General features: G+C 45.3%; 1 protein-coding gene across 1 annotated transcript in view; it reads right to left on the bottom strand.

Annotated features, from left to right (window-relative positions):
• The window catches only part of LOC119186684 (uncharacterized), a 165,403-nt gene that overhangs the window by 80,550 nt on the left and 70,064 nt on the right, over positions 1–14,789 (bottom strand). Inside the window, exons 7-8 of the mRNA XM_075882339.1 lie at positions 10,148–10,377; positions 4,573–4,639 (exon numbers count right to left, since the gene is read on the bottom strand). Coding sequence (XP_075738454.1) covers positions 4,573–4,639; positions 10,148–10,377 — 297 coding nt within the window. The remainder of the gene's footprint in view (positions 1–4,572; positions 4,640–10,147; positions 10,378–14,789) is intronic.

Consider the following 14,789-nt stretch of genomic DNA (forward strand, 5'->3'; position numbering starts at 1 on the left):
TAAAAGCAGCTGTTGTGGTACAAGTATAGCTTTGAACCACTTTCCCATATTCGAGCCACCCATGCACGCGAAGCCGCTCGTGGTCTCCTTCTGGCCTCCCGAGAAAACCAACAGCGTCGATAAGATCAAGGACACCGCTATGTGCACTTTTCGCCCGGTTTGTTGGTTCTGCTCTGGTCTCCGACCGGGCAGGTTGGCCTGTAAAACTGCTGACTCAGTACACAGGACCATACAAAGAGCTTCGTGAGGCGACTCCCGTCACTCATGAAATCGCTCCTGCTGCCTCGTCGTTTTCATCCACCCCTCGAAACAGCGAAATCATACATGTCACACATCTGAAGCAGTACCGCTCTCCCACTGACGTCCAGATGCGCCGGTACGGCGCCTTTACCGACGGTAGTTCTACATGTAGGCTGCCACTGTGCAAATTGTCAATGCACGTATGCATCCGACGAATGAAGGTCGCTTGCTGCTCGAGCGACGAGCCAGACTGGCCAGTGCTGCAACCACTCTTGCAAATATATTTTGCAAGTAACGTGGGCATTTACAACACACTTCTTCATTACCTTTACATAACCATCATCACATGGTGTTCCTCATCTTCATCGTTGGTGCATATAACCCTTGAGTCTGTTCCGTGCCTCGATGTGACAGTTTTTGGCCACGTCTACCAGGCCTAAAAAGGCGTGTAAAGGACTACATCTCAAGTGGTGGAGGTTACTCCTCGTTTCCCTGTCCCTGCTCACCCGCTTTACTTCTTGGAGCTTCACTCAAGTCGTCGTTTGGGCTACGTGTCCACCAGCACACCACAGGACGAACCCTCAGGTGCTTCTCCCTTTAACCCTCCGGCTACGACTGCCACAGCCACTCACTCTTGGATTGTCAGTGGACCCCCTTGCGAGCCCCCTCTGTTTTCTGAACTCTGAAATGAGAACACGGACTGGCTACACCAATATGACATAGTGAATGCAGCGAACTGTTGGGTCGATCCACACAATCTCCGCCACATCTCCTTTTATCTTACTGGCATGACGAAGACTTGGTTTTTTAATTACCAGATCGACTTTCCCGACTGGGACGTCTTCAAAGAACATCTGCGACAAGACTTTGCTAGTCCAGCAGTTCGAGCCAGCCTGGCAAAGAGAACTCTTGATGGTCGCAAACAACTACGCGAGTCTTATACCGCATATATCGAGGATGTTCTCTCTCTTTGTCAACGCGTCAACACCTTCATGACCGAGACAAAGTGCACCATCTGCTCAAAGGCATAGGTTCTGTTGCCTTCAATGCTTTGGTCGCAAAAGACCCAACTATTGTTGCTTGATTGATGTTTCATTTTATTTATTACATACTGCCAATACCTTAGGAATTATTGCAGGAAGGACACAAACTATAAACAAATAAGGAAAAAAGACAAAAGAAAAAACACTGCGAAATAACATAAGTGTTTTTTTTTCTTTTTTTCCCTTTTTTTGTGCTGAATGGCAAAGTTAAGATAAACAGGAAAATTCACATTAGCTAAACATTTATACACAACTGTGAAATCTGTTTAGTGCTGACACAATATATCAATATACTTGCGATTAAACAATCATAGTTACACATTAGTACGTAAGCTTTACAAAAAATACGAAAATAAATATACATTCTATGCACAAGTAGTGGAATGTGGGTAGCAGAATACCAATAGTAGTACACATCACTAAGGAAAAATGCAAAATAGTTGTAGTTTTATGTTTGTGCATCATGTAAGTAATTTTCAAGTAGTGATAAAAAGGTAGTTAGTGAGGTGGTATTGGTAGTAGTAGAAGGTAAGTCGTTCACTGTCGTATGGCTAGCGGAAAGAAAGTACTTAAAGCAATTTGTATGAAAGCGTTATTCATTTAGGGTGTATGTGTGCTTTAGTAGAGTTATTCTTGTGTCAGAAATAGACATATATACCGTATTTACTCACATAATCCTCGCACTCGCATAATTCTCGCACCCCCCACATCGCCCTAGAAAAATACGAAAAAATTTTTTCCTCGAGTAATTATGGCACCCCCGAAAACTGCCGCAATAATGTCTGCTCGTTCCAGCCACTGATGATGATAGCGCGCGCCATTTGGCGCCATCTCTTAAGCATCAAGCGTACTATTGCACGGAGATTCAATCCAATCCAAGCCAAGCCAAAGTGGCCAGTGCACGTTGCGGCGTGTTCTGTATGTTGCGTCGGTTATCTTGGCACGTTATGGGGCGATACTGAAGCCACACGGCTGCTTCAAGTTGCGAAGCCACACGGCTGCTTCAAGCTGCAAGTGATAGATCATACGCTAAACAACGGCAACAGGGCCGCCGGTAGGCCTTTCGAAGCCTACGAGTTTTGTGTTCGCTACTGGTGACGACAGCTGAAAGCCACCAAGACGCGTTGGGCCTGCCGTGTGCCTAAAGCTGGGTTTGATGGTAAATTAGAAGTGTGGCAGCTTGGGCTAGTTGGTATGGCATGACGATAGTTATAGAGCGAGAACACAACGACGACACAGAGACAAGAAGGACACGAGCGCTACCTTCCAACTGAGTTTATTGCGCAGAGCACGAAAATATATAGAGGAGACAGTAACCATTTGATAAAAACCATATGGCACAAGGAGCAGAACATGAGTAAGAAAAAAAAACAAACAACACAAAAACAAAGGCAATGAAAAACAGCAAAGAAAAATCTAGAAGAAAACAAAACAGAAAGGTAAAGATGATATAACTACCTGCCCGCACCGAAACCTTCGAGGAACCTGCGTTCCTTCTCGGACAAAGCCACGGAAGGCTTGCCAACACAAGGCACCTGTTCGCGTGCCATCTGCGCGGCCTCGACAATGACTCGGGTGCTTTCATCTCCGCGTTTGCACAGCGTCGCTGTGTCCCTTTACCTCTACTCAGTGATCTATTGGCAAAAATGGGCAAAAAACTGCAGGAAAAGTTAGAAGGCTCGCATGTCGTCAAAATATTCAGATACGTGGATGAGTTCTTGGTTCTTCTAAATTGTAATTCTTCTATGTTTCACTCGTTTGCGACTCAAACTATAGGTGTATTCGAAGATTGTTTAAAGCCTCTTGTGTTGACACATGAAATGCCCGATAATGACAAGTTACGTTTTTTGTATTTAAATCTGGTTTTTAGCTCACAGGACATCTGTTGGTGTTATGAACCACGTGCGCAGAAACCTCTACTTCCCTTTTCTTCCGCTCACAGTAAGATAGTTAAGCGAGGCATAGCACAAACCTGCCTTGAGAAAGCTTTAAATAGGTCGTGCGCCCACAATATCTCTGCGAGCTTCAAAGCTCAAGTTTCCCGGCTTAAGGCTTCAGGTTTCCCCGAGGCGTTTATCGCGTCTGTTGCCGAGACGATCCTGCGAACTAATAAGGCAGAGCAGAGGAAGCGACAGAATCTGAACAACACGGATACAAAACGACAAAGGATAGCCGTGATTCCATACATACACCAGATATCACACAGGCTCAAAAAAATCTGAAAACGAGTTGGAGTTCGTGTCCTGTTCTCCGCACCATGCAAATTAATCAGCCTCACCAAATCTACAAAGCCCCTGAAAACGCAATCATCAACAGAATGCAGAGTTCAACATCGAAACAGGTATGCGGCCTGCTCCCGGGAAGTTGTCTATAGGACCCCCCTTTCATGTGGTGCTTGTTATGTCGGAACGACCGGAAGGTGTCTGAACGATCGGCTGAGAGAACACTCGAACAATTTTAGAAACGGGAAAGATGGTTTTCTTGCCCGGCACTGCACTGAGTGATATTGTGCTCCCCTCTTCAAGGACACAGCGACACTGTACAAACACAGAGATGAAAGCACCCGAGTCATTGTCGAGGCCACGCAGATGGCACGCGAACAGGTGCCTTGTATTAGCAAGCCCTCCGTGGTTTTGTCCGAGAAGGAACGCAGGTTCCTCGAAGGTTTCGGTGCGGGCAGGTAGTTATATTATCTTTACCTTTCTGTTTCGTTTTCTTCTAGATTTTTCCTTGCTGTTTTTCAGTGCTTTTTTTTTTTTTTTAACTGATGTTCTGCTCTTTGTGCCATACGGTTTTTATCACATGGTTACTGTCTCCTCTATATATTTTGTGCTCTGCGCAATAAACTCAGTTGGAAGTTAGCACTCGTGTCTTTCGTGTCCTTCTTGTTTCTGTGTCGTCGTTTTGTTCTCGCGCTATAACTATCGTCATTGATGGTAAACTTTATTTCTTCAGAAGAAAACTTTTCAGAAGTATGCTTCAGCCTCGAGAGACTGGTTTCATTTTCAAACTATAAAAACACACCGTTTGTTGTAGAATAGTAGAAATAGAGCAGGCTGTAGCACTATCGATCATTCAGCACAGCTGTCACATCACTGCCTTCTGTCACAGCCCTTGCGCTAGATGGCAAATGAGCTGTAGCACTTGACGCATTATCGATAACAGATTTCTATAAAGAAAAACTATAGAATACCATTGAATGTTCAGGTATCTCTAGCAAACACATGAAAAGTGAAGCAACATCACTGCAAAATAAAATAATTTAAAAACAATATGAAAGAATACATACGGAGAGTCCTGTACAGACGACTCTGGGCTGTAATGGCGACGCCCACACCAGCGCGACGACGGCCGCCCTAAGAAAAAGTAAGACCGCAAGTTCAAGATGCTAGGCTGCACTGAATGACGAGAATGCTTTGACGACATGTAAAAAAAAACGCATTACATGATGTTCAAGCAGCCCACTTTTCTATTGTTTGAAGAGGTCAATTTCTTTGTTATTATACAGGCGACAACTTAGATGCATTAGAGTTGCTGACCACAGGTGCCCTGTCTCTGCCTTGCTATTCCAGAAGAGAGCGAACAAAAAAAGGCAAGAAAGAATAAAGGTCGCGAGTATGTTCTACACTAGACTGTACAGAAACAAGCAACACTGTAGTGTAGACCACAAATCATGCTGGTAATTGTCTACAGACATAACTTACAGCTACTAATGCACCATTCTAAAAAAATTATCAGTGAATTAACAAGGCACAAATACAGCCATAGTCTTCATGAGGCAAGCCGTCCTCATCGAAGTTGCTAGTTGCACCCGGACCACTGGTGGCACAGTGTTCTTTGCACGGCAGCCATAACGCTTAAAAAGGATCTGTAGCAATGGTGAATACAGAGTGAAATTTCAATGCAACAAATCTCAAAGAACCGCTAAATATTATCCTTTATTGTGAAGTCTTTTTAAAGAAAGTGATAAAACTTTGAACAAAAATAGTAAAGATTAACTCATGAGCCGCATACCCATGCTGTGTATACATTATCGAGCAACCACATTATGCTCAAATAAGTGCGAAAAAACAAACTCGAGGTAATACAGAACCAGTGCACATTTATTTGAAAAAGAGGGCAGTCTATCTTGATGTGAGCAGCTCGACTTCTGGAAAATAAACTATTACGGTAAGCAGGCGCGTCCTTCTTACGCACTGCGAAATGTTAGCAGTTAATACGAATTCTTCACGTTGGTTTGCGTGCACTGTTTCAACGTAGTCTTTACTCTCGTCGCAGTTTCCTTACCACAATGGATGATACGGATCTTATCGGTCATTAGCTAAGCTCACATGCACGCTTTGTTGAAGCGCTGTAGGTTGTGTGAGCGTTAGTACAGCATGAACGAGTTATTATCAGAGACTTCAACCAATAGGTCTCTCGTATTGCATTTTTCACCGTCTAAGCATTCCTCTCGTGCTGTTTCCGTAGCTCATCTTGAATGTTCAACCACAAACAAAAAGGCTAGAAACCAGCCCACATGTCAAGCTGCCTGACAAAAGCAAGGATGACGGGGCAAAGCCTAACTTGAAAAGCAAGTTCCAGACGATGATGATGACAACAGGGCTATCGCACAATTGAATAGTGCAGGCAAAGAGAAATATGTCAGCATTCTCATCATGACGAGAGTGGCAGCTACGGAGCTGGGCATATTGTTTACAGCCGTGAATAGCTTCTTAAAGTCGTCATTCATTATTTTGGAGTGTTCTGAAAATGTAAGGGAGATAAAATTCGATAAATTATTCTGAAACATGCAATATTCTGAAATTTGTAGTGGTGAAACATTTTTACAATAAACCAATGGACATTTGGAAGGGAATTTTCGAAAAAAAAACATTATATTGAGGATTGCTATAACGAGATTCGACTGCACAGTGTACTATTTTTGGAGAAGTGCTAAAGGTTGATAATTTGAACAACCATGAAAAAAAGAAGATTAAAATGAAGAATCCACAAAATGAAAGTAAGCTCATGCTATGGAGACAAATAACAAAGAAGTAAGGTAGATCCCCACCAAGGAACCTTTTTAACAAGGTAATCAAGCCTGCCTCCCAACACACAAACAGCAGTATACAAAAATTCAAAAGCTCAGTTATTACGAAGTTTTATAAGATGTCCATGGGCAATACAATAATTTGACAATGAAAAGTGGCAAAGGACTTCATACTTTAGCCAACAGATGATTCATTGGCACAGTCATTTCCCTTCTTCCTTGTGTAATGTGTTTTGCAAATTTTACTTGCTCTATTATCGCAGCAGCAGCTCAATATCTTCTTATTTTCCAGCATTGGTTTACACTTGCACTCTGAGCACTGGGTGGGTAGGTACCCATTTGTATGCGTTTCTTTTACTGAGAAATCATGTTCACACGTGCACATGTTGGCACATCTTTCCATTTATGCCACACAACTTTAGCCACATGACAAATGTATTTCATATACCCCTCCAGCACTGCATTCTGCATATGATTTCGTGTAGTGCTTCTTGCACCCCGTTTTCGTGGCCACCTACGAACGTGCATAAGACTGCAAGCTCCTTAAGCATCAAAAACTTGACTTCAACTACATGTCGTTTCCCAACCTTCTTGTGGTGGTACAGCATTGTATGCACATGGGGCACAACTATACATGTCTTATCGACCTTCACCCTTCGAGAAGGAACATTAGAGTTTCTGGCCTTCGACAAAGCCCCAGCACCCTCTAGGCACAAGCACAGCCAAACTTTTCGAACTGGGCATGCGCAAAGGGGCATTGTCTAATACTGCTACAACAAAATTTTCTCCACGATGAATAATTTGCGATTCCCTGTCAGCTGCCCATCAAGTACACAGTTCGCCGGTGTGCCGCCGAGCTGGTGGGCTCGGCGGCACACCCGCGATAGGTCATCTTAACCCGCTTGACTTCTTCGCTACGCAGTTCTTCGTGTTGCCCTGGAACCTGATGCTACTGCAGAACTTCGACCAGCCTACCCGGTCTCCACTACCATGCGGCGCTGACCACCTGCCTGTGAACGCGTCACCTCGCCATGACGGGGTGCGCCAGCCCAGCCGGTACTGTGCACTGGAATGCGCATCCTCGCCAAACGCTATCACTACGGTTGCCTCGTGGTCATCAGCTGGCATCTTGGATTTCGGGCACGCTATCTTCCGACAGCGCCACCGTTCCTTGGAGCACCAATATAAACCCTGGGCAGACGCTCACTGTGCCTAGTGGGCTCGGCGGCACACCGGCGATGGGTCATCCTAACCCGCTTGACTTCACTACGCAGGTAACGAATTACCACTGCCTTTACGCTAAGCGAACTGGATGCCGATCATTACTTGTTCTGCTGAGCCCACGGCGCTCCATCTCTGTAGTTCTCGATCGTGCCAAAATGCTGTTGAAATTGTTATTAGCAGGTGATATTGAGACTAATCCTGGACCTAGGAATGAACACTGTGTGGTGTCTAGTGACATGCTTGATATACTGAAGACGTTGCAATCTGGGCAGTCGGCCATGCTTGAGCAGTTAGGTTCAATCAGATCAACCCTTGATGAACATGAAAAACGTTCAATGACCTGCGCTCGCGATTGACCAAAATAGAATCCGACTTACTATCACTTTCAAATGTTCAGTCTCAATTTGAAATCATTGAAAGTGTTGCCACTAACAGCGCTGCTCAGGTAACTAGGCTGTCTGACCGGATTAGCCACATGGAAAGCACATCCCGAAGGCGCAACCTGATCTTTTACGGGTTCAGTGATGTGCGAAACGAGGCGTGGCGTGTTAGTGAAGAACTGGTTACTGATCTCTGTCACAAAAGCCTGGGCATGACTATTCGAAGTCGTGACATAGAACGTGCCCATAGACTGAGCTTATCGTGAGGGGAAATGGCGTCCGATAATAGTAAAATTTGCCCACTTCAAGGATAAAGAAGCACTCCTTTCGTCTAGCAGTAAACTGAAAGGCACAGAATACCGCTTCAGTGAAGACTTTGCCCCGGAATTTCGTGTAGCCAGAAGGCGCCTTATCGAATTTGGAAAAGCACAGCACTCCCCGTTTAAGCTCCGTTATGACAAGCTTATCTGTGGCAGAAAAACATATGTTTTTGATCAGGCTAAGCAGTTGGTTGTCGAACCTCAGGCCTAGCAACGGGCGCAAAAGCCACGAAGACCGAATCAGAGTGTTAAGCATGATCTCTAACTGCTTTATTTATTTTTTTATTTAGGAATACTGCAGGCCTTAATAGGCCCAGGCAGGAGGGGAAAAGTACGAACAAAAGTACAAAGTCTGCAAATATCAAGAATATATACAAGTAGGATCTATACAAAGCAACAATAAAGTGAATCTACTAACAAGTAAATGAGCACTAAAAGAAATGTGATACAAAGAAAATAATATACAATACGAGAAGATAAACAATACAGAACTATCTAATCAATGTACAAAGGAGTTAGTAAAATACTGGATCACTGTATTGAAAGAGGAAGAGCTAGATCTAAGATGAAATGGATGCGATAGAGTCGGTGTTGCTGAGTGTACTAAGAGGTAGGCTGTTCCAGTCGGCTACTGTTCGAGGAAAAAAGGAATACTTAAAGATGTTGGTTCTGGTATTGTAAGGCGTTAATGTGGCAGAGTGGCGATGTCTTGTTCGGCGAGCAGTGAGAGGCTTTATGTAAGGTTCAGGAGAAAGAGACAATTTATTTTTATACAGTAAGAATAGAAATTTAAGCCTGTGAATTTTTCTTCTTAGTTGCAAGGACTGAATGTTGTGTTGGGCCATTAGGTCACTTGGAGAGTCACTGGTGCGATATTTGGAGAAGATGAATCTTACTGCCTTACGTTGGATCCTTTCTAGCGCATCGATGTTAGTTTTAGTGTAAGGATCCCATACGATAGCTGCATATTCAAGCTTAGGACGGACAAGAGAGGTATAAGCGGTTAGACGGGTCTCGGGAGGAGCATGTTTTAATTTGTGTCTGAGGTAGCAGAGTTTTTTGAAGGCTGAGTCGCAAAGGTGAGAGATGTGAGAGTTCCAACTGAGATTATTAGTTATGATGACACCCAGGTACTTATATTCATCAACCTCTGTAAGAGGCATGGATGCAAGATTATACGTAAACGAAAGTTTATTAATTTTTTTGGTGATTTTCATAAATACTGTTTTATCAATATTAAGCTGCATGTCCCAGCGTTCGCACCATGTTAAAATTTTTTGAAGGTTAGAGTTTAGGGTGATTTGGTCTTGCTGGCAGGTAATTTCATTAAAGAGTAAGCAGTCATCAGCGAATAATTTTATCTGTACAGGTTCAGTAATAGAGTCAACTATGTCATTAATGTATATATTAAACAATAAAGGTCCAAGAACACTTCCTTGGGGAACTCCAGAAGTAACAGCAAGGTCACTCGAACAGTAATTATCAATTGCAACAAATTGCCTACGGTTAGTGAGGTAAGCAGAAATCCAATTTACTAGGTATGAGGGAACGTCCAGAAGAACAAGTTTTTCGATTAGTTTCGCGTGTGACACGAGATCAAACGCCTTCCTAAAATCCAGAAATATTATGTCAGTTTGTCCTGATTTGTCGACAACGCTAGCGAGACTGTGAATTACAGTAGTTAATTGGGTTACAGTGGAGAGGCCCTTCCTAAATCCATGCTGCATAGGAGTTAAAATAGCTCGATCATCAAGAAACCTAGTGCTCAGGTTTGCAGCTAACACTAACATTTGCAGCTTGATGCCAAAACGCGATCCGTTATGCACCTTGATCTCTTCTAGCAGTAATTCAACATCACTAGCAACATGATTGACCAGAACAAATGTTATACGAAATATGTCCTCCCACCGTGAGGCAGTCCCTGGCTGCAATGCTGGCCGGGATTGGCTGACGCCGGATCCTCCGTGGGCTGGGCCTGCTCAGGGGGGCTCCACAGGCGCCTCTTCTTGCCACTGCTCTTCCCCCTGGCCTCCAGCTTTCGCTTCTCGGCAACATGCTCGTGCGAGACCTGCCGAGCATGGCTTCGCAAGAAATAGCGAGGCGGCTCGCTATCTGCATGAGCGTTCACTGGGGCTGGGCTGTGGGAAATTAATGTGCACATTTCTCTCTTACTGCCTAACATAAATTTGAGCAAGTAGAACTGCAATGCCAGAATTTCGCTCTTTACAAACAGGCTCTCTCTCTTGCACAATGTCAGCTTACTGAAAGAAATGACAAGTTTAAGCTTCAACCCCGGTAAATGATCAGCTTTGCAGAAGTACAGACATCACATTTTCAGAAAAGAACAAGTTCAGCACAAATGCTCTACCAAGCTTGATAAATCTCAATGGCTGGGCGGGTGTGAATCAATGTATGCAGTTTCCTGGCATACTTTCTTTGGCATCTAAAGAGCAAACTGGAACTAATGAGCTACAAAGTGAGCCTAGTGCTCCGATGTATCTGATTTAACTGCCATATTGTAGGGCCGCACCGAAAATATTTTCTTTGTAGAAGTGCACAAATATATGAAATACTTTTCTAACAATTTTTGCTACTCTGTTTGATTGGCACTACAATAGTACTATTCGAAGTATTCGAAACGCAGTCCAGCCCGCTTATAATGAACCTGAGCGTGACGTGGCATCCTTTCGCTGTATCGTGAAGTTCATAGTAAATGAAACAAAGCTTTTAAAAAAAGTTGCGAGTGAAAACGCAAACTTTTTGGTTCAAAAAGTCCGTGATGCTTGTGTATCGAAGAACAGAAGCGATAAGGGCGGTCTCGAGTTCATTCAAAACGGCAAATTGCTAGTTCGCTGAGGCCCGTGGCATAAGCTGCATGAGGCACTGGCTCCAAAGTTCAGTCGTTCTCGCAATCCGATTCCTACAAATCGCTCTCGCTAGGTACTTCATTCACAATGCCCCAACCTGTGCACGGTTCCGCAGTGTCGGCATCATCATTGGCCGTAATTAAACCATCGCAACAGATGTCCCCCCCCCCCCCACTCTCGCAGGTCGGAAAATGCTAGAGGGAGCCGATTTATGCGGTCGTCTAAACATCGGCTCCTGCTTGTTCACCTTTTTTTTTCTGTGAAAGTTAGCTATGTGTTTGATTCCTTTCGCTCCAGTTGACGCCCGAAGTCTTGAAGACGTGTAAACAATTTTGTCACGGGGATGGATCTTTTACCGAATTTTGAAGGACTTTTTGTTAGACCACACTGTGGCTTGCTAGGCCTAAAGTTAGGCTTAGCTAAGCCTAACGAAAAGCTCAGCGCATTTCAGCTTTCAAGATAGCTATGCAAGTCACTGTGCAAGGGGAGGACATTTCTCCTGAAGAATTCCAGTGTTCTGGATGGACAACGGCGCTTTGTAAGCGTAAGTCAACTAAAGCACTCGGGGCGGGCGCTGAAGTTCAAGGCCGACCATACAGCAAGAACGCTGACACCCGATCTGCCGCCAACGTGAAGAAATGCCTACCCAAAGCGTCAAGGCTGCCTCATCTACCAAGGAAGCATTTTCAAATCATTGTTAGGCCTTGGGGAGGCCTGAACGTCAAGAGTACCAGTAACGTCCGGATGTCTCAAGCCCTCTCGACAGCGGCGCATTTCCCAGCTGCGGATATCGCAGAATACATCGTTTGTCGTAACGCTGTGCAGAACATTGTTGTGATTAGTACGCCATTGCAAGGCAACGCTAAGGCCTACGCAAGTCTAGAGGCCATCACCGTTATCAACGCAGGGTATGAGGTCAGCTCTTACATTGCTGCGCCCGACAACACATGCAAGGACATCATCAGAAACATCGATAGGGAAATTGAGGACGAAGAGCTCAGAAGACTTCTTATTCAACCGAGGAATCTGTTCTCGAAGTGTGGCGAATCAAGAATTCTACCACAGTCGTTATCCTCTTTAAAGGACTTCCGAGTCCGAAATTACGTCACGTGTGGTTCCAGCATAGTCAAGTGCACCCTCTACCGATGGCATACTGACGTCTGCTACACCTGTGGTAGACTAGGCCACAGAGCTGAAGTGTGTCCCACTCCAGGAAATGTTATCTGTCGAGGTTGTGGAATCGCCTCCCCTGGCGACCAGCACGTTTGCTCACTGAAGTGTGCCTTCTGTGGAGGGCCTCATCCAACGGCCGACAGAACCTATACACAAAGATTCGAGATACCTTAAATCGTCAGACTGTGCAAGAGAGAGAGACGCGACTTTGCCAAGAACTTCCCACCGATACACGAGCTGTCCGAATCGACCAACAAGTTTAGGTCCCAGTGCAGGAGCTCGAGGGGGCGCTTCCGATACAGGAGTGGTCCCCGATCCACAAGCATTTCTCAGTCCCGGAGCTGTTCCCGATCACGGGGCCCGGCCGTCAGCATTCATGTGCCTGCTGCTATAGCGACCGAGTGGGCTGATCGCGTCAAAAGCTCCCAGAAACAGGTGATGGGGGGGGCATGCTGCCAGAGCAGAACAATGATAGAATTATTCAGCTGGAAAGGGAGAATGCTGCACTAAAGAAGGCGACCGCGCAACTTAGAGTCGAGATAGTCGCACTTAAGAATGCTTATAACGCTAAGAGTGAGGCTCCACAACCTCCTCAGGTCACTAGACAACCTCCTCAGGTCACTAGACTCGAAACGCCCATTGAAACACCTATGGATTGATTGATGTGGGGTTTACCATCCCAAAACCACCATATAAATATGAGATGCTGTAGTGGAGGGCTCCAGAAATTTCGACAACCTGGGGTTCTTTAACGTGCACCCATATCTGAGAACAAGGGCCTACAACATTTCTGTCTCCATCGAAAATGCAGCCGCCGCAGCCGGGATTCGATCCCGCGACCTGCGGGCCAGCAGCCGAGCCACTAGCCACTAGACCACCACCACTAGACCACCGCGGCGGGGGAACGCCTATGGAAACGCCCGTGGAAACGCCTATAGAAACAGCCATGAAAACGCCCGTAAAAAAACCCGCGGAGACGCCCGTTGAAACACCAATGAAAGTGTAGTGTACTGTTGTCCAGCCAAAAACAGGGCTTTGACAAGGCACGCACTTCATGAGGAACTGCAGTTTTAAAACGGAGATCAGAGACATGTTCCAGTCACTTAGCCAAACAGTCGCATTGGTTCATGTTAAGGTCGATACCTTAGCGGACAAATTCAGCGCACTGGATGCTAAGGTCAATACATTGGATGCTAACTTCTGTGCGTTGGACGCTAAGGTCAACGTGCTCGAACGCAGGCACATTTTTCGAGCCTAACCAGGGCGCGTCCGCCTAAAGAGTTCAGGATTTGGCAATGGAACTGCTGGGGATTTACTTGCAAGAAGGCAGTTCTTCAGCAGTTCATTCGTTCTCACTTTGAAAAGCCGCACGCCATTTCGCTTCAGGAGACGCTTTCGGATTCTGCCATGCTGCCGGGTTACACATCTCGCGCACTTCATGGGGACAGACAAAGGGGCATTTGCATGTTCGTATCTAAGGGATACACCAATATCTCGCATGATCTTTCAATGAACATTAGTAAGGTGGAACACTTATTGGTGGAAATTATTCGGGGGGGGGGGTCATTTCAACAGTAGTGTTTTCATTCTGCATATATATAGTTCACGAAATGACTCGAGACAAATGTTTGCGGCACTCTCGAGTAGGGCTGTCGCCAGGGCTGGTATCTCCCCGCTTGTGGTTGCGGGTGATTTCAACACTCCTCATCAGGCTTGGGGTTATCTGCGGTCATCCTGTAAAGGCGAGGATTTGTGACAAGCAGCGGCGAACTTAAACCTCACCCTGGCCACGGACCCAGATGATGATGATGATGATATGTGGTTTAATGACGCCAAGGGCCATTGATGGCCAAAGAGTGCCAGGAAATGATATCGGATGAGAGCAATGGTTATGTTAAATGGCTGTAAAAGGGCCTAAGATTCTGCGCTTTAAAGGTGCGTAAGACATATTTATTAAAATCATGAAAGTGAAGTGAAGCATGCCAGGTGAGAACAAGTCTTACGTTATGATGACGCCATAGAATAGGAGTGTTATATTAGCACCAGTACCTCGCCAGCGCCCTTGGTCCCAAGGGCTGGGAGACAGGTGCTCTCTTTGGATGTAGCATCCACAGCTGCAGCCTACTTTCAGAGCCTGTGCTACTGATCACTTGAGTAGATAACATGGAAAGTATTTACTTCCTTTAATAATGCATTCAATGCATTATATTTAAAAAGAGGTTCGCGACCAATAAACATAGCTGGGTGAAGGGGTATGTGTTCCTTGTACGCTAGTGGAAAATTTTTTCCTGTAAGCCTCTAGCTCAGAGCATTCAAGGAGTATGTGGAGTACGGTAAGTAGACTGCCACATCTGCGACAGCTGGGTGGGTCACCACGGGACAAAAGGTGTGTGCGCGCGCTGTGTGTGTGTCCTATTCTAAGCCGACAGGCTGACCTCTGTACGGAGTGTTTTTGACGTGGGTGGCCAGTTACCGAGGTATGGTTTAATCAAGTGTAACTTGTACGAGTT

The sequence above is a fragment of the Rhipicephalus microplus genome, unplaced genomic scaffold, assembly GCF_043290135.1.
Source record: "Rhipicephalus microplus isolate Deutch F79 unplaced genomic scaffold, USDA_Rmic scaffold_12, whole genome shotgun sequence".
In the NCBI taxonomy this organism is placed as follows: domain Eukaryota; kingdom Metazoa; phylum Arthropoda; class Arachnida; order Ixodida; family Ixodidae; genus Rhipicephalus; species Rhipicephalus microplus.